The 25,440-nt window shown below is 38.8% G+C and overlaps 1 protein-coding gene across 4 annotated transcripts; it reads right to left on the reverse strand.

Annotated features, from left to right (window-relative positions):
- Nucleotides 1-1,495: 1,495 nt before the first annotated feature.
- SSX2IP (SSX family member 2 interacting protein) lies at nucleotides 1,496-25,440 on the reverse strand. 4 transcript variants are annotated; one of them, XM_064147916.1, is made up of 16 exons: nucleotides 25,336-25,439; nucleotides 24,884-25,006; nucleotides 18,558-18,682; nucleotides 17,928-18,061; nucleotides 17,075-17,190; nucleotides 16,625-16,825; nucleotides 14,832-14,942; nucleotides 13,264-13,399; nucleotides 11,579-11,654; nucleotides 11,335-11,506; nucleotides 10,520-10,670; nucleotides 8,905-9,041; nucleotides 8,021-8,194; nucleotides 4,463-4,574; nucleotides 2,572-2,692; nucleotides 1,496-2,355 (listed from the first exon to the last, which is right to left on the reverse strand). In XM_064147916.1, the coding sequence occupies exons 4-16, from the start codon at nucleotides 17,968-17,970 to the stop codon at nucleotides 2,280-2,282; spliced, it is 1,626 nt and encodes a 541-aa protein (XP_064003986.1). In that variant the 5' UTR covers nucleotides 17,971-18,061; nucleotides 18,558-18,682; nucleotides 24,884-25,006; nucleotides 25,336-25,439; the 3' UTR covers nucleotides 1,496-2,279. The 4 variants fall into 4 exon arrangements, with proteins under 4 accessions (XP_064003986.1, XP_064003984.1, XP_064003985.1 ...); XM_064147914.1 differs by having other exon boundaries at nucleotides 17,075-17,241; XM_064147915.1 differs by lacking the exon at nucleotides 18,558-18,682 and having other exon boundaries at nucleotides 17,075-17,241.

Below are 25,440 nucleotides of genomic sequence, written 5' to 3' on the forward strand. Positions count from 1 at the left end.
TAGCACAGCAGTTAGCTGGTGACACTGAAACCAGGCATTCAGACCTTGAAAAGGATTTATCATTAGTACAAGCAACAAATCAAGTAGCACAGCTCAGAAGGGGGCAAAGTGTAATCGCCCAGGGATCTTTTTGCCTGTCAGATATCGGTCCCAAGGGTGCAGCACCACCCACAGACATTGCCCAGAAACCAACAGTCTCTAAATAGGCCTCTTCAGAGAGCATTAATGAAACCATGTCTATTACAGAAGGTATCCAAACCACAGAAAGATGTAGATAGCAACTTGGCATTCCAAAGCCCACCAAGCAAACCATTTCCCAGAAGGGCGATGCTGCCCTGTTTTCACTGCAAGGAAAACAGGGCAGCGTTCTGAAAGAGGTACAGTTCACTGATGCTTCATCTTAGAGATTAGGATGATAGAATTACAAGGCTGTGGCACTGGATGTGGTCGTGGGAGAAAGGCTAATTGAAACAGGTCAAGGAACAGGGGAACTTTGGGCAGTCCTACTAGCAGCACAAAATGGTGTTGACTGTATCTACACTGATTCCTAAGCGGTCTTTGAAGGAGCTACAGAGTGGATAGGCCAGTGGGTGGCTACCAACTGGCAAGTAAAACAAGGCTTCAGTCTGGCAAAATGTCAGCTGGAAACAGATAGAACAGTGAGCAGTGCACATTGGTTGTGTGAAAGGACATGATCTATCAACATTTATGGTCATTTCATTTAATCAACAAGTCGATGGCCTTCCCAGGCTGCAACAAGATGATCTCATAAATGACCACCCTGAAGGGGAACACTTATTCAGATGGCTGCACATAAAGTGAGGCCAAGCAGACTGAGCCCATTTGTATCAGGAAGGCATAGACTGAGGAAGGTCTGTCTCTGTAAAATCATGCAAAGTGGTAGTCAGAACCTGTGTTCCTACTGTCACCTTCAGCTCAACAAGGACCACCCAGCTAAAGCACATCCCTTACATATCCCAGATGGGAAAACAATGTGTTTTAGCATACTTTAGTACTACCTTCTTATTCTGTTGCTGTTTTTCCAGGTAGTCAATCACATTAAATTCTGAAGGTAATGGGCAAAGCAGCAATGCTAGTCCAGGGAAGGATTCTACATTTCAGAGTTCATTTCCTTTCTATTACCCTGAGAAAGGTAGACATTTCTTACATGTCTTTCAGAAAGGTCAGTTGAATTAGGATTACAGCTATGCACAGCTGTTTGCAGATGCATGAAGGTCAACAAAGACCTTTGAGTTGACCTGCTTTGAGTCAGGCGAAGGAGACTTTGAAACAGCTGACCTCTACTTGGCTACTTTTGCTACATAATAAACAAACCAGATTTCCTCAAAGCTATATCAAAAGAAGATTCAGGAATCAGTTCAAAGAACAAAAAACCCCACACCAATCCCAAACCAGCATCAGATTTGTTAACAGCATAGAGCCCTACAACCATGGTTTCTTAAAAGTTTCATGCATACAAAACACAGAATCAGCATTTCTTAGTATAGAATTACACATTTATTGTTCACATCTGAAATAATTTGGTTCCTGACTGAACCACTGAAAGTCCTAATGCATCTGTAAACTGCATCTCACTATAAAACAATTTAAAATGCTATGTAAAATAATATTATGTATAGGTATGTTTCATTTCATGTTTTCTTAGCATAATCATCTTGTCTATTTACAAATATATAAAGATTTTGTACTTTTAACTCATCTGAAATATCAAAGAGGTATTTTCAAATCACACAAATATATAGAACCTGTTTCATTAAAACTCTACAATGTACTGTACATTCAAGTTGAGGCAAAAGAAGTTTTAATGCCAAGTACACTTGAGACAAATGTTTCCAATAACTACACAACTTCTAAAAGTGCTATTTCTGCCTGTGATGAAAGGTAACATCAGGATCCAGTATTTCCTTACAGTCGAAGTTTCAGACCATTGCTTCGTTCACATAATCCAAACTCATTATGCAAAAAACATCAAAGCTATTACAGTCTTCTTTCAAGAGTTGAAAGAGGCAAAAAACAGTCTAAAAAGACAGAAGCCATATGCACACACATACACACACCCACCACAACTCAGATCACCACAATCCTCTAGAAGAATGGTCAAGCTCACAGCATTCTGTTCCACTTTAGAGCCAAGTTTAATGAACAAATCTAACAGAAAAACCCATCAGGCAACACTAGGAAGTCTAAGGCAGTTGTTCTATGTGCAAGTTTCTACATAGCAGAGTGCCAATTTCAGAGTCTTCCCATGACTTTGTGCATTAGTTGATTTCTTCTTTGTCACTTTCCACAGACTGATTTGGCTTACTATCTCCAGTAGAGTTTTTTGATGCAGCACTGGAACCAAGAAAGAGAAGACTTCATTACAAATAAATCAGGCTTTTGATAGAAACACAATACTGGTTTTATGATATGACATTCAGTGTGCTCTGCTATAAATCAGTCATAAGCCTTAGATTAGGTTTTCTGCAAATTAATCACAACTTAGTGTTTGTGCTCTACATAGTTTAGCAATATAAAAACAGCCATCTGCAACATCATCATTTTAGATACCTGCTATATGTAATATACTGAGATGTCTGGCAAGGTTCTGCTGAAACAGGACCATTTGAAACACAGTGAGATTTTCTTTGCTGAGATGTAGGTTTCACTAACTGATTGTCCTGGTCAGAACCTAAAAGATAAAGGCATCATCAGTTAAACCACAGGGTAACTGAAAATAGTTGAAGAACTTGCTCCTTTATGCCATCTTGTTTAAAAAACAAGCAAGCCCATCCCAAAACAAAATACTTACAGCATATCTATACAATAATAAACCTTGTTGCTTTAGATCTTTGATAAAATTCTCTAAGTACATTTAATGCTATTTATGTTAAAATTAAGACCCTAAATGTGAAAATTAAACATTTACATACACAACCACCACTGCAGGTAGTCATGTGGAAGTCACATAAATGTAAAGTTTCTCACTTTGCAATTGATGAAGTTTTTAAACTCCTTAATAAAACACTTCTGCAGCATAACTATACAGTAATTAACAGCAACCTGAGAACTTGCAAACTTGATGATAGAATAAAAATTAAAAGCACTAGGTTGGCCTTAGTATGTATATGAACTTAACCATCACTAAAGTAATGGAAAGACTTGGCCAAAATTGGCAAGGACAGATCACCAATTCTTCTTCACACTTAGATTTCACAGCTTTTATATGAAATGGAAAAAAGTAGAATGATTCTATATTGACAGCATTCATCATAGCTTTACAGAACTGGGCAAGTGTTGTGTAAAAGAAAAATTAACATTAAAACAATTCTAATGTTAAGCTGTGTGGTAATAGGCAATATCCAAACTGAGTATGCTTGAGGTAGACTTTTTTTTTGTTACTATTATCCAGTAACTTAAGATTAGGATATAGAGAGTTGAAGAATGCCATTTATTAGAGAGAATATGGCATTACATGCATCCAGGAACACTAGACTTTGGAGAAAGGCAAATACAAAAGCTTTACTGTACAATGAAGGTTAAACAGATGAAATTTCTAAATCAAGTCATTCTTCCTGAGCCACAGCCAATCTGTTCTATCTCAAAAAACTGAAGGTTTTCCAATTGTGGAAGATCATTTCACTTCAGTTATAGAAGCACTACAGGAATTGCACAGAAGGAAAACAAGGGGAAATCTAGAACATGAGGCACGCTGCTTTATCTAGCAAGAATACAAGTTCAAGCTATCTTTACTTGCCAGCTGTTTCACACATTTATCTTTAAGTGTTGGCTGCCACAAGAAGAATCTATTTAACATGCTATTGCTCCTCCCCCATCCTTTTTTTTGTCTCACCTCACTCTCCCACCCCTTAGAAGGTATTAAAGACTCAGCAGTGAAGACCAAAACACTTTACTTGCATACTGTGGCATAAGAGTTTGGGAAAAAAATTCCCAAATTCAAAAGAAAAAGAAGTAGCAAAAAATATTTTCCAAGTATATTCCAAATTGTATTAATGTTGCTGTTTCCCACATTATGATGCTTATGTTTCCAAAACTTGTTTCTAATCTATACTTAGGTCATGAATTCTTCATCTGCCTTGGCCATTAAGTTGCTCACATTAAAAATTCCCTGTTCTTAACAGCTGTGTTGTCAGGTACTTAACGTTTACCAGACCGGTTCACAAGTATGAATTCATCACATAAATAATGATCAGGGAGAAAGCCCTTTTGAGGCCCTCTTTAAAAGATTGAATGATGAATACCTTGACAGGTAGAGGCACACAGATACATGGTTAGATTTGTCTGGGGAAGTTTTGGGGTTTTAAAACTTCTGTTCATATTTGCATCTTCTACTTCAAAGGGGAAAACAAAATAACCACAAAAAAGTCCCCAAACATCAACCAAACAACTCATCAACAAAAACACACACAGTACAAGAACACAATTTGAATCAAATACTTGCTTCCTGAGAAGGCACTTGAAGTTGTCACATTTTCAGAGTGCTTGTAATCAGTTGACAAACTTAAGAACTGTTGCTTCAGCCACGCTCCTCTATCTTCTTCAAATGCCTTTCTCTAGGAAAAGAAGTGATAGTTTCCACTTATCACAGGAAAAAGCTTAGGCCACACTAAACTGATGCTATTCTATCTAGGAAAGCAGAAGTTGTAACAAGTCCATGTAATTAAGGAGAACCAGATTAACACAGAATTACAGTCAAGTAAGCAAAGTTTTGAATCCAACAAGAATCAGATGAGGCTGCATTTACTTGCAAGACAAAACCTATGTTTTGTTTTCCTCACAGAGGTCTGACTGATCCTACTACTTTACTATTCTCCACTCCAGTGGCAGAATCTCTTATCATTGCTCCACTTCCCTCTCAGTGTAGCATTTTCCCTTGGAGGTAACCCTCATTTGTGGGCTGCTGCTTAAACCTCAACCCACAGCCTTCTTCTAAACAGATAATAAAAAATACATTGACAATAGCACTGGTTACTTTCACCCATAACTAAGAAAGGAAGAGGAGTTATTTAATTTTCCAATGAAAATCCACTCTAAGCACAGAACAGAAAATTCATGGCTAAAACACACTACCCAAAAAGATTCAGTGGCTCTCTAATCAAACAACATGCTATTTCATCTCCAAATATCATCAGTGAAACTGGATCTCTATTTCATAAAGTTATTTCTACTGTCAGTAGAAAATAGAGCAAGCTGAACTTCAATGCAAACTTTCAAACATCTATGAAGTTTACAGCATTGCTTCTCACACTTAAGCATTTTTATGTGCAGAAGCACAGGTAGTTAAGCTTATGTTGCAGTGTAGTCTTCAGCACTTCTGAACATGCAACTTTCATTTATCGTGACTCAATCCTTTTAAAACTGAATTGGAAGGTCCAATGTGAAATTCAAAACCACACTGAAATGCAAATTAAATTACATTTAAACACATTTCTATATGCAGCATCAGTATTTGTCACCATGTTGTGCAGGTAAAATTTAAACCATTTTATATTCATCACAATCATTTCAGTGTAACAACAAGAAGCTATCTTGAGTCAGAATGTTGTGCATCTAGCTTAGCATCCTGTCTCCAAAAATGACCAGAAGAGATACTGTCTTTAAGATCATATGAATCTGGCCAATTTCTGCAGTGCATTTCCTCAGAGGTTTCCCAGTTGATTAGAGATGCTGGAACAACTGTCCTCTCCCTTTTAGTATCCATCTGTGGATGTGATGTTCATGACCTGAGGCAAATACTTTTTGATGTGCTGCTGATTTCATTCACTATCTCCTGTGGCAGAAAAAAATCAGAATTCAACTACCTGATATATCCAAAACAAGGCACATTTGTTTGGATATGTTTTAGACTTGATTTCTATCAGTTTCTATGAGTTCCCTCGTGTCCTAAACCTGAGAGATTTGGTGAACAATAGCACTGCTTTCATCTGACCTGCTAAATCCACAGTTCTATAACCTTTTACCACATGCCACTCCACGTTCTGCATGTCAAAGCAATATAATTCTGCACACAATAAATTGAAAGTCCTTTTCTTTTTGGTTTTTCATTTCAATGTCCTTTTTTCCTTTTGTATCTCTACCATCATCATTTCACAATCTACAATCCTGATCATCTTTTCCTGCTAAACTTGTTTACCCCTTCCTGTTCTTAGGCCTCCCTAACAATTACATAGACATACATACAGGACACCCATACTAAGGTTCATTTAGATACATTTAACTGCACTCCAGTATGTGCTTACTTATCTACTTAACCACAAGAAAGGAACAGGTAACAACCTTCCTAAGGGGAAGAAAAGTTATTTGTTTCTTCATGTGATCACTGGATTCTACAAAATTTTAGGCATGTATTCCATTTGAAAACTCAACTCTGCAGCCAAATCTGACTGAAACTTGCATAGATCTTGCTTTTGTAGAAAAGTGAAACAGCATCTCATAGTAGTGATCTGATTTCTGAAAGCACTTAGATATTTCAAAAGCTGAACAAAGGAGAAGGCATTCCAGCCATAGTGACTGTATTTCTTATTATTAACAAAAACCTGTGGGTTGTTTTTTTTGCTGTGTGGGCCTTTTTCAGTTGTTTTATTTGGGAGGATTTGTTGGTGGTGGTTTTGGTTGGGGTTTTTTTTTGTTGTTGTTGTTGTTTGGGGTGGTTTTTTTTGTCAACAGAATGATGCTCTACAGTGACTAAAGATGTTTTGCAGTGTATGGGAATGAAATTTCTCCATAGATGTTAGCAATCAGATCTTGTTGGATAGATGCACTTTAGTGTGTATAACAGTAAAAATATTTAATTGTAGCTCATAGAATCAACCAGGTTGGAAGAGACCTCCAAGATCATCCAGTCCAACCTAGCACCCAGTGCCATGGTCTAGTTGATTGGACAGGGCGAAGTGCCTCACCCGCTCTTTTTTTTGACCGCCTCCACGGACAGCAACTCTACCACCTCCCAGGGCAGCTCATTCCAATGCCAATCACCCTCTCTGGGAAAAACTTCTTCCTAATATCAAGCCCATACATCCCCCAGCACAACCTGAGACTGTGTCCCCTTGTTCTGTTGCTGGTTGCCTGAGAGAAGAGACCAACCCCCATCTGGCTACAGCCTCCCTTCAGGTAGTTGTAGACAGCAAGGAGGTCACCTCTGAGTGTGGCCGTTTGAGCTGATCCTCTAGCTCAGACATAGGGGAGAGATGAACATTCCAGGGATAGGCCACATAAATGGCAACAATAGATAAATTAATATCATTTCATTTGAGCATCAAGAACTTAATGTCTAGAAGCACAGTTTGTTCTCCCCCTTCTCCCGCTGGCTTCTGCAGCTTCGCCTATCTTCCCCGGCTGCTGTTTTGGCTACTGCTGCTTCTGCTGCTTCGCCGCCGCCTGACCCCTCCCCCATCTCCCTTAAGGTTATTGTATTGTTGTTTTTTTCCTTTTTCCTTCCTTCCTTCCTTCTCTAGTTATTATTTCTCTTTACATTGTTATACTTATACTGTAAGAAAATACAATTTCATCTTTCCCTGACTTTCAAAAAAAGTAGGGGGGTTTGTGTTGTGAATTTTCTTCCCAGGGGAGGGATCAGCCCAAACCCAGGACACTGAGCCTCCTCTTCTCCAGGCTAAACAACCCCAGCTCCCTCAGCCTCTCCTCACAGGGCTGTGCTCCAGGCCCCTCACCAACTTTGTCACCCTTCTCTGGGCACGTTCCAGTATCTCAACATCTCTCTTGAACTGAGTAGCCCAGAAATGGACACAGTACTCAAGGTGTGGCCTGACCAGTGCTGAGTACAGGGGAAGAATAACCTCCCTTGTCCTACTGGCCACACTGTTCCTGGTCCAGGCCAGGATGCCATTGGCTCTCTTGGCCACCTGGGCACACTGCTGGCTCATGTTCAGCTACTATCTACCAGTTCTCCCAGGTCCCTTTTTTCCTGGCTGCTCTCCAGCCATTCTGTCCCCAGCCTGTAGTGCTGCTTGGGGTTGTTAAGAATTCCCCTTTCTAATACCTCAAGTCCTAATCTAATAGCAGCTTCTGTAAAACTTCTTCGTTCTTTCTCAAAATTCTTCTTCTGTTCCCGAAATAGTCTCCATTCTTCCTGAAGACGCTCTCTCTCTTCCAACAAATAGCAGTCCTGTAGCAACAGTGTGGTGTCATCATCACATGGAGACATAAGCTGCTGCTGCAAATACAAAGCAACAAAAAGGCACAAACATCAATTCAGGAGTGACTATTAAGAGATGCAGTATATCCAGAGGTTCAATCTCATCAGGTAAATCACTGAAGTTTAACATGCAGAAAGTATCAAGTTTGGCTGGTGGGGTACAGTTTCAGATGGCAAATGTGATGGTTTGGGTGTTACCTGCCCCTCCACACTTGGGAAGCCCAGAGAGCGACTCTATATTTATATTCTTGTTCTTATACATCTCAGCAAGCCTATGAGTGAAGTAGACATCACCATTGTTTCCTTTTCACAGTTCTCACCAAAACATTCTAGCTAGCTTCAAACTAGCACAGCAAAGTGTTCCTGTTCAGGGAGCTGATCTGATCAGACATCTTTTTTGTTGATCCCTCAAATTATTCCCATCAGGATTCCAAACTCATGAAATTACTAACCAGCCCACTAGCACACATACACTTGGACAAACCAGTGAGTTATTTTATTTAAAAGACAGAATGGAGCAAGGCTCAGAGATGAGAAAAGGGGCACATTAAAACAAACAAAAAACCCTCCAAAAAAATACCCCACCCAAAAATTAAAACCACACAACTACAAATCAACCAACCCCAAAAAGTCTACCAAAAAACCAACCACTACTAAAAAAAAAAGCCTAACAGAAAAGCTTACAGTTGAAGGAGGGGGAAGAAAGTTTTTAAAATTTAGTGTACTACCTGTAAGAGCTGTTGCTGAGTTTTGATCATTTCTTTACACTGCTGAATCTCTAGCTCTAGCTTTTCAGTTTGCAGCTCGTGGTCTTCTCTTGAAATGACATCTTTTTCATTTAAAGCTCCTAAGTGTACACGTGACACTAAGGGGGGGAAAAAGCTAATTAAAAACAAACCAAAAAGAGAGTTGTAACAATAGCAAAATATTTTAGACTATTTGTTTAATCCTTAAAGACACGGGATACACAGTGTATATCACTTCTGGATTTCTTGTCTCTGATAGAATTGGTGCTGCAGAATTATGCACAAAATCCAGCTCAGAAAAAAAAGGCAATGAAAACACAGCTGTTTGACACTCCCTAAAGTAAAGGGTGTATCTGCACTGCAATAAAAGCACCATGAGTAACCCCAACTGTTTTGGATTGTTTAAGAGAAAAGTCAAAGACAACTGAAGACTGCTTCTCACTGACATGCTATTAGCCTATTCTTCTGAGACCACTTCTGAAGAGCCTGTGCTTTCATAAAAATATGACAGTTACTATATTTATCACAGATATAAAAAGTAAGCCTTTTCCTTCAAGTCCTGTGAAGGAGAAATAGAGCTAACAAACAGTGTGTTCATATTTTCATTTGAGTAAGGGAATGAATTAGAGAGGAATAAAATGTATTTTATATAATCGAATACTACTTTATTTCATTTCAGACATAATTATCATAGTGATTGTAATGAGCCAGGCTTTGATTCCCTGATGCTAGTGTTTGAACATTAACTGCATCTTGAAGGACTAGATGTGGTCATCTCTATAGAATGGAAAAAAAGAGATTCTAAGAAAACAGCAAATACTTGAAACAGCTTTTCCTAATGCTTACAACTATTTTTTTCAACTCTTTACACCAAGTCAAGTATTATTGAGAACAAGTGTTCTTAAAATCCTTTCCATGGTACAAACATACTCTCATATACCATCTGCTTTTTTATTTGCAATTGCATGCATGACCTTCTCAGTCTTATTCCTGACTGCAAATATCCCTGTGAGAGCAGCAGCATTTGCTTGCATGGGAAAATAATACTAGGAAAGAATTTTATATATTTTTAGATGTCTTTTAATGCTGTTCAACAGCTGGAAATGAGGCGAGCCCAGCACCATACCATCAGCCACTTTGCTTTATAATGCCACAAGGAGGCTCAGAAGTATGGATGTGGCAAGCCTAAACTCTGGAGAAGTTTTTATGTATTTTATATCCAATTACTTCAAATCATTGTGTCTGCATTACTTGAACATCTCAAAAACATGGGGAAAGACAACAAACATCACTATAGAACAAGTACTTTCAAATGAAAAGTTTCTCCAGAAAGCTGCTGTTTACAGAATTGAGCTGTAATTGTGCCTTTTCTCATGAGCAGGCTTAGTATGCAAGTGCTTTGTTAACGACATACAATTAAAACTTACACATTAAAATGCCACTTGCAAGCCCTTTCAGTAACTCTACCAGGTCCCAGTTTCTTCCATTTTAGCTTCCTTTTAGCTCAGACAATCAGTAAAGTAAACCTTAAGAGCATGATACCAAATGAAACTGTCATTAGCATTTTGCATGTATATGCAATGCAGTTAAACATCACCTTGGTTATCTAGCTTCTCAACATGATTTTTCAGCATCCTCCATTGTTTTCGAATGCTGTTGGTAAGCTGCTCTCGCACAGTTTCACAAGACAGTTCCCACATATTCTCTTTATTTAATTCTCCAATATCTTCTTCCAGATCTGACAGCACCTGTAGAAACAGAAATGGTACACCACTTCTTTCCAAATATATGCATTTGTTTAAATACATAGAGGGACTTCATTTATTGAAGGAAAACTCTTATAGACATGGAAGGTTTTTCCATCTAAGGAAGTCTGACTGTCAGAGATCAGGCTTCTGACAGCACAGTGCTGGGGACCTGGCAGTCCCCAGAACGTATCTGCTAGCAGGACTCATTCACTCACACATCTTCAAACCACTAAGTTCAGACTGCTAAATTCAGCTGTTACACTGAAATAGCAACTGCCCATAAACTCACTATGCAGCACAAAGAGGATTTAAGAGAAAGATTTTCTCCCACTGAAAGTTAAGTCAATTTGTCACTGCCTTGTTTTTCTTCATGGGAAAACACCCCACCCATAACACGCTGAGGGTTAAGTTGAACTGGCACCTTCCTCTTACACTTCCATTTTACACTACTGTTCAAACATCAAACTTGAATGCTCTCTTGAAGAGTTAAGTCACAAAAGTCTAAATGGACAACAGAAGCCCAGCCCAGTATACTACAGTAGGTTTAGACTGAAAAAGCTGTATCTGTTTCAATACCAAGCATGAATACTCCACTCCTCTCAAGCAAATAACCCATTCTGTACAATCCTAACTACCAGACAAAGTTCATTTTAATTGAACTTACTGGTCCATCTTCAGATCTTTCTTTAGGTTTCTGTTTCTGTGGTGGGAGTAGTGAAATAATTTCTTTCTTCATTTGCTGCAGAACTTTTTTCAGCTCAGCATTCTCCATTAAAAGTTGTTTTTGGCGTTGTTCATAATCACTTAACAGAGCTTTGTACATTTCTTCTTCATTTCTGGAAGAAGAAATCTTACAGTAACAATATAACAGCTATAATATATGCTTCAATTAATGTTCAGACATCTACCTGGCTTCTGTCTTATCAGTCCTCCATGCACCTCTCTTCCCATCAGCTCTACCAACATAATTTAGAACTTCCATAGCTACAAATGAAAAGGATATTTCAAAGTGTGAAAAAACATGCAAATATATACAGGTGACATTGCATTTATTTATTTGCATTTACATGTATTTATTGTCAAGAGACCATTATTACCCATATATCCCCCTCAGTTTTCAGACTCATAAGACACCACATTGGCCTGCTAACCAAACTAAGCTAGCCAAAGACAAAACATTTTTGTGTTTGGAAGCTGACAGAGGGATGTATTCTCATCCTGTCTTATTTCTTAATGACACTTTTATTCTTATTTCAGCATTTCTATCAACAATGTATGAACTCCAGTCTCTCCTTTGGCCAGTTTTATCTCCAGTTCACAGCAAGCAACTTCCTGATGTTTCACAATGTATTCCTCAAAACAAAACATCTCTGTACACTTTTGAAGGAAAAACAAACAAGTCCCCAACAACAGAACAAAACCCACTACAAAACCCCAAAACTGACACATCACTACAGATTAGTAGTCCAAATTCAATTCTAGTAAGCTATCAAGCAAACAGCAACTACACTTAAAACTCTTATTTTGACCTCACCGATACTTGAACTTGCATTAAAACAACTGCAGTCAAGAATATGGCACAACTAAGTTTTGCTGACCTTGGGGTGAGACTCTAGAGATTGCTGAGCTCATATCTAAGAATTTCTGTAGCCAAAGCAGCTGTTCCTGCTACGGTGTCCTAAAGCAGTTTAGCTCCCCACAAGCACTTCCAGAAAACAAAAGCAGCAGAAAACTAAGTTGGTAACAATGTGAATATTTGTCTTGTGATTTAGGGAAACAAACAAGTTTACTAAAATGCAACAAGCATTACAGTTGGCAAACAGATAAAAGTTTTGGGAATGTCAGCAGAGATAAGAGGAAGAACAGGACTTCCCTTTCACTTCAGAAAATCTGTGCAAGTACTGCAAGGCCAAATACATGAACCAAAAAGTGCAGATATTTTGAACTACATAATACCAATACCTGTCTTCAGCAATGCACCACAACAACTCCACTCATGCTCGACAGTATTAATTCATACCTTGAGCACGGCAGCACAATATACTCATATGATCAGGGAGATTTATTCTCTCCTTATTTCACATAGCATGAGATGCTATGAATAGCTTATCTTACTTCCTCTCTAAAAGTCCTCATCACTTAGTAACAAGTGGACTCCATTTCCTCAAGTGGAAACAATCAAACAAGAAATGAAGCACAAAACCCAAATTCATGCAATGCTCCTTCCTGATTGTATCTGATGGCCATGACAATGTTTATGGCACTATCCAAAAATCATGTGATAGTAAAGCAATAAGGTAGGAGACAACTCTCAGAAGTAATTTCAAGTTATTCTCCCTAGTAAGAAACTCATTTTGTACCAAGATACCTATCTTGGTAAACAAGCTTATGGAACACAATATAAAAGTTTGTTAGCATTACATAGTCAGTTGACAGGAAATACTACATCTCTTAGATGTTAAAAATCTTACAAAGGGACATCTACAAAAAGGAGGGCCATACTGACTTTTTAAGGTACTCCTAGAGAAACTGAAATATTTTTAACATACAGAATATGCCATTTTGCTGTAGTAGAATTAATGGAGTTACTTACCTATCTTTTTGTCCTTTTTGTTCATGACTAATTGTTGCAAGCGTTCCTTCAGTTTGTTGTATTCTCTCTCTTTTCTCTTCATATCATGATTGTACTGTGTAGCTCTACTTGAAATGATGTTTTGTAACTTCTGTACCTAAAAGCAATCCCACCAAAAAGAGTATTTTTTCAACTAAAGGATTTTCCTTCAGAAATTAAAAGTAATATATGACGCAAAATAATGCTTCTATTAAACTAATCCAGTGAAAGAAAGTTACCAAATGAACTTGGACTCTCTCAAGCTGTATATCCTGTGTCCAGTTCTGAGTACTGTGTCCAGTTCTTGAGTACTGTGTCCAGTTCTGGGCCCCTCAATTCAAGAAAGATGTTGAGGTGCTGGAACATGTCCAGAGAAGGGCAACAAAGCTGGTGAGGGGCCTGGAACACAAATCCTATGAGGAGAGGTTGAGGGAGCTGGGCCTGTTTAGCCTGGAGAAGAGGAGGCTCAGGGGTGATCTTATTACTGTCTACAACTACCTGAAGGGACATTATAGCCAGGTGGGGGTTGGCCTCTTCTCCCAGGTAACCAGCAATAGAACAAGGGGACACAGTCTCAAGTTGTGCCAGGGTAGGTATAGGCTGGATGTTAGGAAGAAGTTTTTCACAGAGAGAGTGATTTCCCATTGGAATGGGCTGCCCAGGGAGGTGGTGGAGGCACCGTCCCTGGGGGTCTTCAAGAAAAGACTGGATGAGGCACTTAGTGCCATGGTCTAGTTGATTGGATAGGGCTGGGTGATAGGTTGGACTCGATGATCTTGGAGGTCTCTTCCAACCTGGTTGATTCTATGATTCTATGATTCTATGACCTTAGACCTTATTTTCTGCAGAAACCAACACCATAAGCAATATATTATAACACTATAGTTCCTCTGAAGGATTCTTTAACATTTTTATTGAACAGAGCAGAGAAAGACATTTTTGTTCTCAGTAACTAATGTTCAGGATTTAGTTTAATTCTGAAGTATGCTTGTTAGGTTTACACTAAATAAAAGTAGTATTCTTTTACTGGACAACAGGATGCTGCAAGACAGATTATTCCACTTGACCTAAAAGAACATTAAAACATATCGTAGTCCAGGCCAAAAGTGTGCTTTGATAACTGGATTATTCACCACACATTCAATATTTTAAATTTGAAGTTCTGGATGTTCACTGTATATAAAAGTATATAAATCTTTGTGATTGTTAACTGTATCAATGTTTGTGAACACAGAACACTCAAAGAAACTTCTCAGCTACGCACAGCACAGTGAGGGAAGGGCACTCTGGAAGCAAATCTAATTGGACAGTGTCCTATATTTCAAGGACTTTTCCAAGACTCCCAAGTTTAATGAGACTGCTTTCAGGATGGGTTTACCCCTACCTCCATTCTTTGTCTTTTGCTCTCCTCTACAATGCAACAGAAATCAATCAATCAATCAATCACAAACAAACAAAAAGCATCTGAAGTGAATAATTAAAGAATGCTTGGAAAAAATTATATTAACATGTTATCACATGGCTGTTCAGTAAAGTACAAGACAACTTACTTCATCCTTTTCACTTTTAAGTAACTGGTGCAAATTTCTGTTCTTGCTTTGCAGTTGTCTGTCTCTTTCCTGAAGTCCAATTATTTCTCTTTTAGATATTTCTAGCTGTTCCTAGGAGAAGTGTTGATAATTCAGTATCAAAGATAGCAAATAACTGAAAAAAATTACTAAGTCAAATAAACAAAAGAACACCCCCACAGATAAAAAAACAATCAAACCAAACTGCCAAACCACCTTACCCTAAGTTAGCCTACATATATTTGATCTGATGTTTTGAGGATGACCTTGCATTTTCAATGGCAAGTTAGTTCTATTTTCTGGAACCAGAAGTATGATTCTCAAGTAGAAGAAACAAAAGTGTACCTTGGTTTAACAGGTATTATCTTATACAGATATTAATTTTTTATTAAGTGAGGATTACATACTGTGGTAGTGAGGCAGATACTAAACAAGCTGTATAAATTCAAGACTACAGTATTCCTGGAATGCATCTGTTAAACAACCAAGAGCACAACTGATACAATATGCAGACTGTGACCACAGCAAAGCAAATGGCAAATTTCACATACAGAGAGTAAGGCTGGACCAGTGTTCCCATTTTAACTCATAATGCAAAGCTAGCATTTTAGCAGTATTTTTTTCAACAAATATGAGATATAAACAAAAACAAAATCATCAACTTAAATGACAGAGCCAAACACCACGTACAAGCTCTTTTTCTTCATCTACATAGTGAGCCACGAATGTGTAGAGTTACTTAAGCAGCAAGAACTTCTAAGCAAACCACACTGGAATATCAGTAACACAGTAGGAAGTAAAGAGGATTGCTGCACAGTATCCGAAAGAATTTGCATGAGATAACTTACCAGCTGACAGCTAAATTAAATGCCCTGGGATTTAAGTAGTACTATCAGGTTTTACCTTCCCCACCTTAAAAGCATTTGTCTAGGAAACACAACTGCAGCATTCTGGAACCTAACACTGCATAGTATCTGTACAAAAGTGAATGTAGTTATATGTGATTTTTTAATGTTGAAGACATAGATGACCTATCTCAGCAGAAGAACTACCATGACTCAGAATTTATAGCAGTATTTGTCAGGGAGGTAGTGCTGGCCAGACCTATTTAAAGCAAGCCAAAAAGCCATGCACTGAAATATTTTCTTTGAAAGAATCAAGGAAATGACAACATTGTTCTAATATGACTACATATACAAATACCCATGAAGTAGCCTAGGCTGTGAGCTTCCAATATATCTGCTACTCCACAGAGAATGGCCTTGGTTATGTATTCATGTTGTGATAAAACAGAGCTGAGTAATTTCAGCTTTAAACAACAGCCTCCAAGCAATCCTTACAAAGAGGCTTTGTAGTCAGCTATCTGAGGACTCCAACAACAAAAAATTACATTAAAAAAGCTACATATAAAGACTGATAACACCCCAATGACACACAAGAAATGCTACTTAAACTTTTATTGGTTACAATTATATTGGGAATTTCCCTTTTGGAGATGGACATGTAATTAAGTGATACTGAATGATACTAACTGAAGTGTTAACACTCTCACCCACAACTCATTAACAACTCTAAGCCAAACAGTCTTCCCTCTTCCTTAATTCAAGAAGCTGTAACTGTCATTAAGCAAATAATCTTTCAGTTCTCTTATTAATCATATTTTTAAAGGAATTTTAAACTGGAGTAAGACTTAACAAATAAAAGCCAAACACAATGTACAGTATCATTTACACGTAAGTGCTGCATAATATTGGTAGAGTTATCTCGTTTTCTACCTTTAGTTTAGCATAGCAGTTCTGTAAGTGATCCATATCACTACCCAGTTTCAGGTGCTGCATTTCTACTTCTTCCTGAGCTCGCAGATTCTTGTGCTGCAGTACAAGCAACTCATTCATGCAATTTATGATAGATATTAAATTTAATTCTTTGCCTTTGGACTCTGCGTAAATAGAAGGAAAACCCAAGGTTGTCAGCTCCTGGCAAAAGACAAGGGGGGAGGGAATAAGTAACTGGATCAGTCTCTTACAATTCTCCAGAAGACAGAAACAGTATCAGTGGAGGGGGTGTGGGAAATGACACCCCCCCCCTACACCAGTACCCTATTGCCCACCAACTTCAGCTTCTGAGCAAGGAGAAAGAAGCCTCTTTAATCCAGCAAATCTTTACTACCATAAATTATTTAATGCCAACTTTACACAACCTCCAATAAACAAGATGTGGCTTACCCTGTTGAGATAGGATATACTCTGTTCAATATTCTCTTCCGTGCAGAAGGCACTGAAAAAGCCATGTGTGCTTTTGGATGAAGGCAGTGGCAGGCGTAGCACTTGTGGATTCATGCCTGGAGGAGACAGCATTTTTTCTGAGGTATACTGAAAAATATTTTTGCTATCTAAAAGTTAAAGACATGAAAAACAAAAAAGTCAGGACTAACAGCTTACAAAACTTCACATACAAATAAAAATACCTCCAATTACTCAACTTTTTACAGAAATTTGCAAGCCTAGAGCTTAGAATTTCACCTAGAATGAATGATATTAAGCAATTCACAACAAAAACCCAACAATTATAAATTTCCACTGAAGAGTTAATGGCTTGATTACATTTTAAGGTATGATAACTTTCAAGTGTTCCTTCTCCACCAAGAAAAAAAAACTGCCTAATCTTCCTTCCTAACTGGCTTGCACAATTTTTTTTCATTTTTACACAGGTGCAAGAGCTGTGCATTTAGTGACAATTCTTATACAATGTATAATATCCTTATTTATGTCAAGTATATGATGTAATTTAATTCTTTCACTAGATAAACTAAGAGAATTTACAACCAGAAAATTGAAAATGAAAGATATCCCAAAAGGTGTAATTAAAATAGTGTGGCTGAAAAATCTTAGAACCTTTAGATAAACTTTAAGGGACAGCAGCATTTCTGTAAGCACTCAATCTACACATTCTACATGTCATTTAACATTATGCTTAACTAGTCAATTATGACATGCACAAAACTCCAATCTCTCCACCAGTTAAAATGTCACCAGTAAAGTTAGAAAATCCACTAGATTTAAAATACCATCAGTTTACCTGATGACAGCACTGGCACTGTAATAGTCTTCCAATCTCCCATAGCAACACAGACAGGCAAGGTACCTGAGCAACTGGTTCAGCAGTGAAGCGTTTAGTACAATTGCTGGCAATCTGCGTTATGTCAGCATCTCCTAAAATAGCAAGAGCATTTTAGATGAACAATAGCAGCTAATACAGGCAGAAAATTAAAGCAGGCATAGGAGAGCGACTATTGAACTTGAGATACATGATTTTTTTCTACTTCTTTAGACACCATTTGAAACACAGTAAGCACAATAAATACTACGCTATAAAAATGATGAATCTATCCAATTCAGTTATCCTTAACCTTCACTAAGTCTTGTAGACCATTAATTAAAGCTAAAATGCCATGCACACACACAAATGCTCATGCTTAGATAACTCTGTTGTTTCTCTTGATATATAGGAAACACAGCAAACCAAATATCAAATATTTTGTTGCATATAACCAGGAAGTAATCTTAAGATGACTTATATGAAGTTTTAACATAAATCTGAGGGAGATTATTATTTAAAAAGAAGGATAAGTGCTATAGAAAATATAGTGGCAGAGAGGGCAAAGAAGCTTCTAATAGATATTTAACCATTTAACCAAACTTAACCTACTCATTTAGCTGTATTGACTTTCTCTGGCAAGTTGATTGTCTTTGGGAGTTTTAGAGATTCTGCAGAGAAGCAAATTGTAGAAGCCTTATCCTGTTGGCACAGCCACCCAGTACAGCACTGACCCTCTGGAAACCAAAGGGAAGTCACACACTTCAGAAAAAAGAAACCAATTATCTCCTCTCCCTACCTCCCCCACCTAGTAAGAAAGCACATAATCGCTTTAGAGCTACCACACTGCTGGAAACTTCAAATCCAGCTTGGATGCTTAAGATTTGGCCAGCACAACTCATCAGCTGTTATGTGAACAAGGACACTCAAGGAAAGAAGCTTTCCACCAGGCAGATTTTTTTCAATTAACACTTTGGAACAGTATGGCAAGTCAGTTCTAGACAGTCTGTAGAGTTCTTGAGCATATTTTCCCCTAAATCCCCACTAATGTTCCAACACACACTCTGGATAAGCAACTTATAAATCTGTGACACCAGAACATATTTTTATCACTGTGGAAGAAGCCATAATTTGGAGGAAAACAAGAAGGAAAAAGAGGAAGAAGTGTGCTCTTGTTATCCATAAGAGGACAGATGCAGTGGGAATCCATGTGAAACCATTTCAAAGCCTGGAACACAGTAGCCATAGTAAACTTCAAGTTTTTAAGAGATCATACTGGTGCACAGCTATGTTACAGAATTCTCAGCACTAGAAAACAACATATCCAACTGAATAAATATTCCTTTTTTCCCAAATTTATGAATCTGGTGAAAAAAGTTATTCCTCAGATGAGTTAAAAGCTTGCAAGAAATACTAAATTGTGTATCAGAAAGTATATGCAAGGCAGCAAGAGAAAACAAAGCAGCAATCTAGTGGCTGGTTTTGCTTAAGAATTTTTTTTGGGTTGTTTTTTTCTTCCTGCTTTTTCTCTGATCATGTTAATTTTAGGACACCTCTCAATTTTTTCCCTTGTAAGAACAAGATGTCCAGAAATGAGCAAAGTGAAGGTTCAGATTCTAAAGACAAGAACTGACCTCATAGCAGAAATCTTTCTGCAAATAAAGGTTTTTTTCCATTCATCTACAGCAACTGTGGTATTAGGAATTTAATTAAAAGTCAGCCTAAGGATTAAGAGGACACACTTCTTCTATATAAGTTTAATTTCTGATAGATCCAGCAGATAGAGAAAAATAAGGCAAACACAAGGGAAAAAACAAGTTATGCTACAAGCCCATTCCCATTATTGGCACCACAATCCTGCATTCTAATAAAGGTATTTTGAAAGACTCTAAAGAAACTCAGGACACACAAATTCCATTAAGGACTGTTGGAAAGTCCACAAAAATGCTACTCACATTTCAGATAAGCCATTACGTTCAAACAAACTGGCTTTTATTCTTTAAGAGGCTGCATAGCCATTGTGAGATCTTATCACCCAAGTTCCCTCAACATACAGCATTACCAACCCACAGATTACTCTACATTGACAATACTATTTTGACACAGCATCTATCACTCCAAACAATGTTTAACTGGAAGCAGAAACAGGACTAGACCAGGTGTGGGAATACAATGATTCTCTAAATTTGAGCCTTGCAAACCACATGCAGATTTATTCAGCACAGATATTTTACCAAGACTACTCTCTAGTGACACTGTCCTCCTGTTGGTGTACTGAGAAAGAAAAAAATCAACACAGGCTTAGAGGGATGCCTAATAAAACAGAGTAAGAACACAGGCAGTACAATGAAGTCCTGATAATGCAACTAAATTCTTCCCACATTAACCAACCTTGAAGTCTAGAGCCTTCTGTCTTGCAGAGACCACCTGCACTCCACTCCACACTGTTTAATACATCAGAATAAAATCCACGCTTAGCCACCTTGAGATTTGGAAAGTGTCAAACTCAAAAAAATCCTTTGACTGTTAAACTACTACCAGAAAATAAATTGTTATGTGTCATTAAACAACACAGTCGCTTTGAGGCCATAATCACTGCAAAGATTGGTCAGTATCTTGTACTTGAATTATTTTTACATACTCTATTTAAAATAGATGTGCAGAATGAGACAACTCCATGTCAGCTGCAAAAGGCAATGCTATAAGCCATTACTCCCACAATAAGATTACCTCTTCAGTTCCACATGGCTTCTACTGCCAGTTCAGGACCTTAGTCATGACTTGTAAAGCTATCTAGTGATTAAGAACCACCAGACAGATTTTCTTCTCAGACCAGGCAGTTTCTATGGAGCAATGCGACTCAAAATAACCTCAATGAAGTATGCAAGAGCTGAAGATGAGCATTCCTGAAGAAGACAGTGGGCATGCAAAATGATTTTAGTTACACTGCATTCAGAAGGGACTCTACCTTTAGCGCACTACACCACTCTTCAAACACCATAACATACCACAGAACATGTTCATGATTAGGTGGAAAAATGTGTAATTCTGAAGCAGAGTTATTATAGACCAATTAATACCACAATACAAAGGAGTGAAAATACACTTGGCTACCATAATTAACACAGAGACATCCTGTTTGGGAAGGCATTCAGTAAGAGGAAAAATAAATTATTTATATATAAAAATCTCAGCATTACCTACTAATGTCAAAACTCTGACTGGCTGCAGGTGGGAGGAAAAAAAAGTCACTGAACAGTCAAAACTGCTGCAACCATTTAATAAATTTCCATCTGTGTCTATTCTCTGTAAACAGGGATTTCTTGCAGTTACATCATCAACAGGTTCAGTCACTTCCTAAAATAACCTGTAATGACCCAATGCCTGCTAGATGTAATTCTTACAACCAGTAGGGAGTATCGCTTTCTGTTCCAAGTAAGAAACTCCTGGAGTAGAGAAGACCTAGGAGGATTTTCAGGCATTTCAAATGCCTGAACATAACAGAGACATCTCACTGCAAACAGAAATCTAAAAAAACCCAAAACCCACTACCAACCAAAACCCAGACCTAAAAAGCCAAACACAAAGAGGCCCAAAATACTTACACTATAACAAATGAAAGAACTTGATTAACAACAAGGAAGCAGTAATTAAACCAAGCATTTAAGTGCTTGTTAGAACAAGTTAAATACAAGGAAACCTTTAAAAACTTCAACAGAAACCAACCAAAAGCCATCACAGTAATAACGTTTCAGAACTTGATTCTTAGAAAGGCATGGGAGGAACTTTGACAAAAATCTACAGGAGGAATTGCACAAACTCAAGCATCATTCACTAACAAATATATTTTTCTTTTCAAGAGCAATTTTTATTAAATCCCCAAAATAGTACATATTACAAGCCCAGGGAATTTAAAGGAGTTTTTCTTACAATTACTGGTTTGCATTATGCAGGACATTAGAGGGATTGACAATGAGTGTCCAAAGATTGAAGATAAATTTCATTAAGTAAGCCTGTGTTCAGGCCATAGCACAATTTGAAGGCCATGAGCAGCAAAAGTGACTACACTTTGCATAATTCAGCATACTTAAAATTTTCTCAGAATCATGCTTACACTTGAAAAGGAGTTGTTATAACCAGGTTTGTAAAACCCATTCAGACAACCAGAAGACAAGCACTTATCACAGCACCCTGCTGTCATCATGTTACACCATCTGTCTGTCCATCTCTAACCTTCACAGGGTGTGACATAAATGAGAAATGCAGTATCTAGTAACCCAGAAAACTTTCTCTCTGTTGAAGTAGAGAGGATAGAGAAAGGCAGATTTTGGCAGATGATTTCTACCTGCCCCAAATAAGGCAATATCTTAGAGAAAAGTTTAAAAGGCACTATGAACCAGAAACTGGGAAGCATTTTAAACACTACTACAAGTTGTCACATGAATATGTTTCAACCTGTTAAAATGGCAGTTTTCACTCCAGACCTTACTGAAAGGACAGTATGATTCCTTCTGCTAAACTTGTATCCCAAATGGAGATGTAAGCCTGCTTAAAGCTTTTACATTTGTCTAGCAATCCACAGATGCCACACAGGTAGCTTTTCTCCAGATAGACACAAAGACACATTAGTATGTAAATGTAGGGTACACTCCAGTCATGACACTGTAGGTTTAGTACTACATCCCAGATAATATCATAATACACCTAATCGGTTTAATTCATGTAATCACCATGAAAGGCCATTTTGAACTCTATGGATCTTCATGTAACCATTTCTTAGTACTATTTCTGTTACTCTTGAAAACTGAATTCTCTGGTTGCATTCAAACACCACTTACTACATGTAGCTGGAGCTGATGTGCTATCAAACCTTCTCACATCACAGATACCCAAGAGGCAAAAGCTCAAAAACTGTCTTCTGCATTTCCTCCTCCTTTTCCCCTGAGACCAACTTCAACCAAACTTTATAGCTTGGCTGTCCCTGCAGATCTGATTTTTAAAATGAATGAAAAAGAAACACCAAAACAAGCCACAACATTACTACTTGCCAAAGTTGGCAGTATTTACTGGGCAGAGACAAAACTAGCATTCTAGGTTTCAGAAATCATTAAATTCACAAGTTGTCCAAGGAATGGAAGATGGTAATTGTAACTAAGTTCTCTGAAAATTGACAGGGAATTGACTGGTTCAGATTTCTATTGAGCAAAACAGAAGTGTCACAGAACAGAAGGTACCTCACAGAATACTCTTACGTGGAAGGAAGGAACACTAAGAAGTCTGCCACAGTGCTCTGGAAGAAAGAATAAGTCAACACACCTGGGCAAAACAGCATAACTGGATTACCAAAAAACCCCCACTTTTCACCATGTTTCCTATCAAAAACTCTTAATCTAAGATATCAGCGGATTTATTAGCAGCTGGGGAAGAGCAAAGTATAGAAATAAGCTAAAGAAGGGCAAAGAGATGACACGAAAGTGCATCATATCAGAGATTAAAATTCAAGTCCCAAAGGAGTCTGTGCAGGCATCTATGCTCCCCAGTAAATTTTAAAAGGTGACCAGCAAGTGAGAAAGCTCCCATACTGTGAAGAGTTTTCCAGAAAAATAAGCACCCATGCTGAAGAACTGCAGAAGGCTGCCCTCATACTAAGCAGACGGATGATAAAAATCAGCAGCTGAAATTACACGTTCAGAAATGCAAGCTAACACAATGGAAAAGACAACTCTGTCACACACTTAAACCAACAGCCTCTAGTTAGGTATTAACACGCAGGAAGAGATCCCAGGGTCACTGTGCTTAGTCCTCTGGAAATAACACCTCACAGGGTGTTATGAGAACATGGGAGAAGATGACAGAAGAGAGATCACCATAGTATCTCTGCATGAACACTAAGATTGCTCACACTAAACACAATCTTCTCTGTATAAAAGGCAGAAGAGAGTTGAAAATGGTGCAAGAAGGTCAACCAACACTCTCACATAAGAGACTAACAAGCTATGACTTTTCAGCCAGAAGAGGAAACAGAGAAAAAGAATGACTGCACAGACAATAATCATTAATTTCTTATTCTAATGTCACTCAGTATAACTGTTGTATTTACCATTCAGCGTAAAATCTGGAAAACAAGAGCCATTTCCCCCATATATATCAAACAGTTAAATCGTGGACTTGTATCACGAGATGCTGTGAACGGTAAACACACAAAACTGGCTGCAATTCACTGAAAAACATCCCTCAGCAGCTATCAGATGTAAAAAGAGATACACCGTCTGCTCAGAAATCACTCCGCTCCAGACTGCGGTATCCTGGGAAGATACACAGATAAAATCACCACCAACCAACCAACCTATATTTACAATCTTTTCCTCAGCATCTGCCGCCAGCAGCTTTCAGAGGCATGATATTGACTCCAATGAGCGTGGTGTTACCTTATCCTATGCTCTCTGTATTCTGAACGACAGCAGATACTAGTACCACAGCTTTACCCCACAACAAACAGTAAGAACATCTCTCCGGAACACTTAAAACCTACAATCTCCACCAATGATATCAAAGCATTCCTCTGTGTCTTCTGTTTAAGCTCGCTATTAAAATTTACCTAATACATTAACATTTTACTTGACATGCCTATTTTAAGTCAGTGCCCTGAAATTCCTATCATACCTTCGTGGCATATGGAGCTCTGTGTAACCACTTCACTGTCACCACAGAAAGCAGCAGGGCATTCTACAGAGAGGATGTGCAGTAATACTGCCAACTGATGTTGCAGTTTTTTTCTCATCTTCGCATTTAAATGAGCTTTGCTGTAAATTAAAGAAAAAAAGGAGGGGGGAAGGTACTGGGGGGCGGGAGGGTAAGGCAAAATCCTGGAAGCTATGACGTGAAGCTACCAGCAGTCACGAATTCACTGACTCAGGGGAAAGCTTTACGGATCTTACCTCTTGGAGCATCCGCCGCTTGGCGCTTCACAGAGATCCACGAAGCGCTGGGCCTCCCAGACGCGGGGCACGGCCGAGCCGCTAACCTAGCGCCCTCCCTCGTCCCAGCCGACCAGCCGGAGCCTGACGAGGAGCACATGTCAGCATTCACACTACCGCCGCGACCAGAGAGACTCTCCTCCCTCGCACCCTCCCAGTGCCCACCAGAGGACCCCACGGAAATGCCGTTCCCCTCGGCCACCCCATGCCGGGCTCCCATAGGCAGGGCCCGGCGCAGACCCCCATCCTTTAGAGCTCCCCAGCTCCCGTATCACCGGGCCCCGCCACCCCCTCCTGCGGCATGTGCACCGCCAACGGCCGCAGAACGCCCGGTACCCGTCGCGCCCGGTGCTGGCCCCCGCCGAACTCTTCTCCCGAGCCGCCAGCGGAGAGAAACAGCATCGCGCACTCACCGCGTAGCACCACCTGCTGCGGCTGCTACCAGTGCGGCGACAGCAAAGGAAAATGAGAAGGAGAAAGAGAAAACAAACTCCCGAGCCACCTCGACTCCACACACC

Source organism: Pogoniulus pusillus, chromosome 8, assembly GCF_015220805.1.
Source record: "Pogoniulus pusillus isolate bPogPus1 chromosome 8, bPogPus1.pri, whole genome shotgun sequence".
Lineage (NCBI taxonomy): Eukaryota > Metazoa > Chordata > Aves > Piciformes > Lybiidae > Pogoniulus > Pogoniulus pusillus.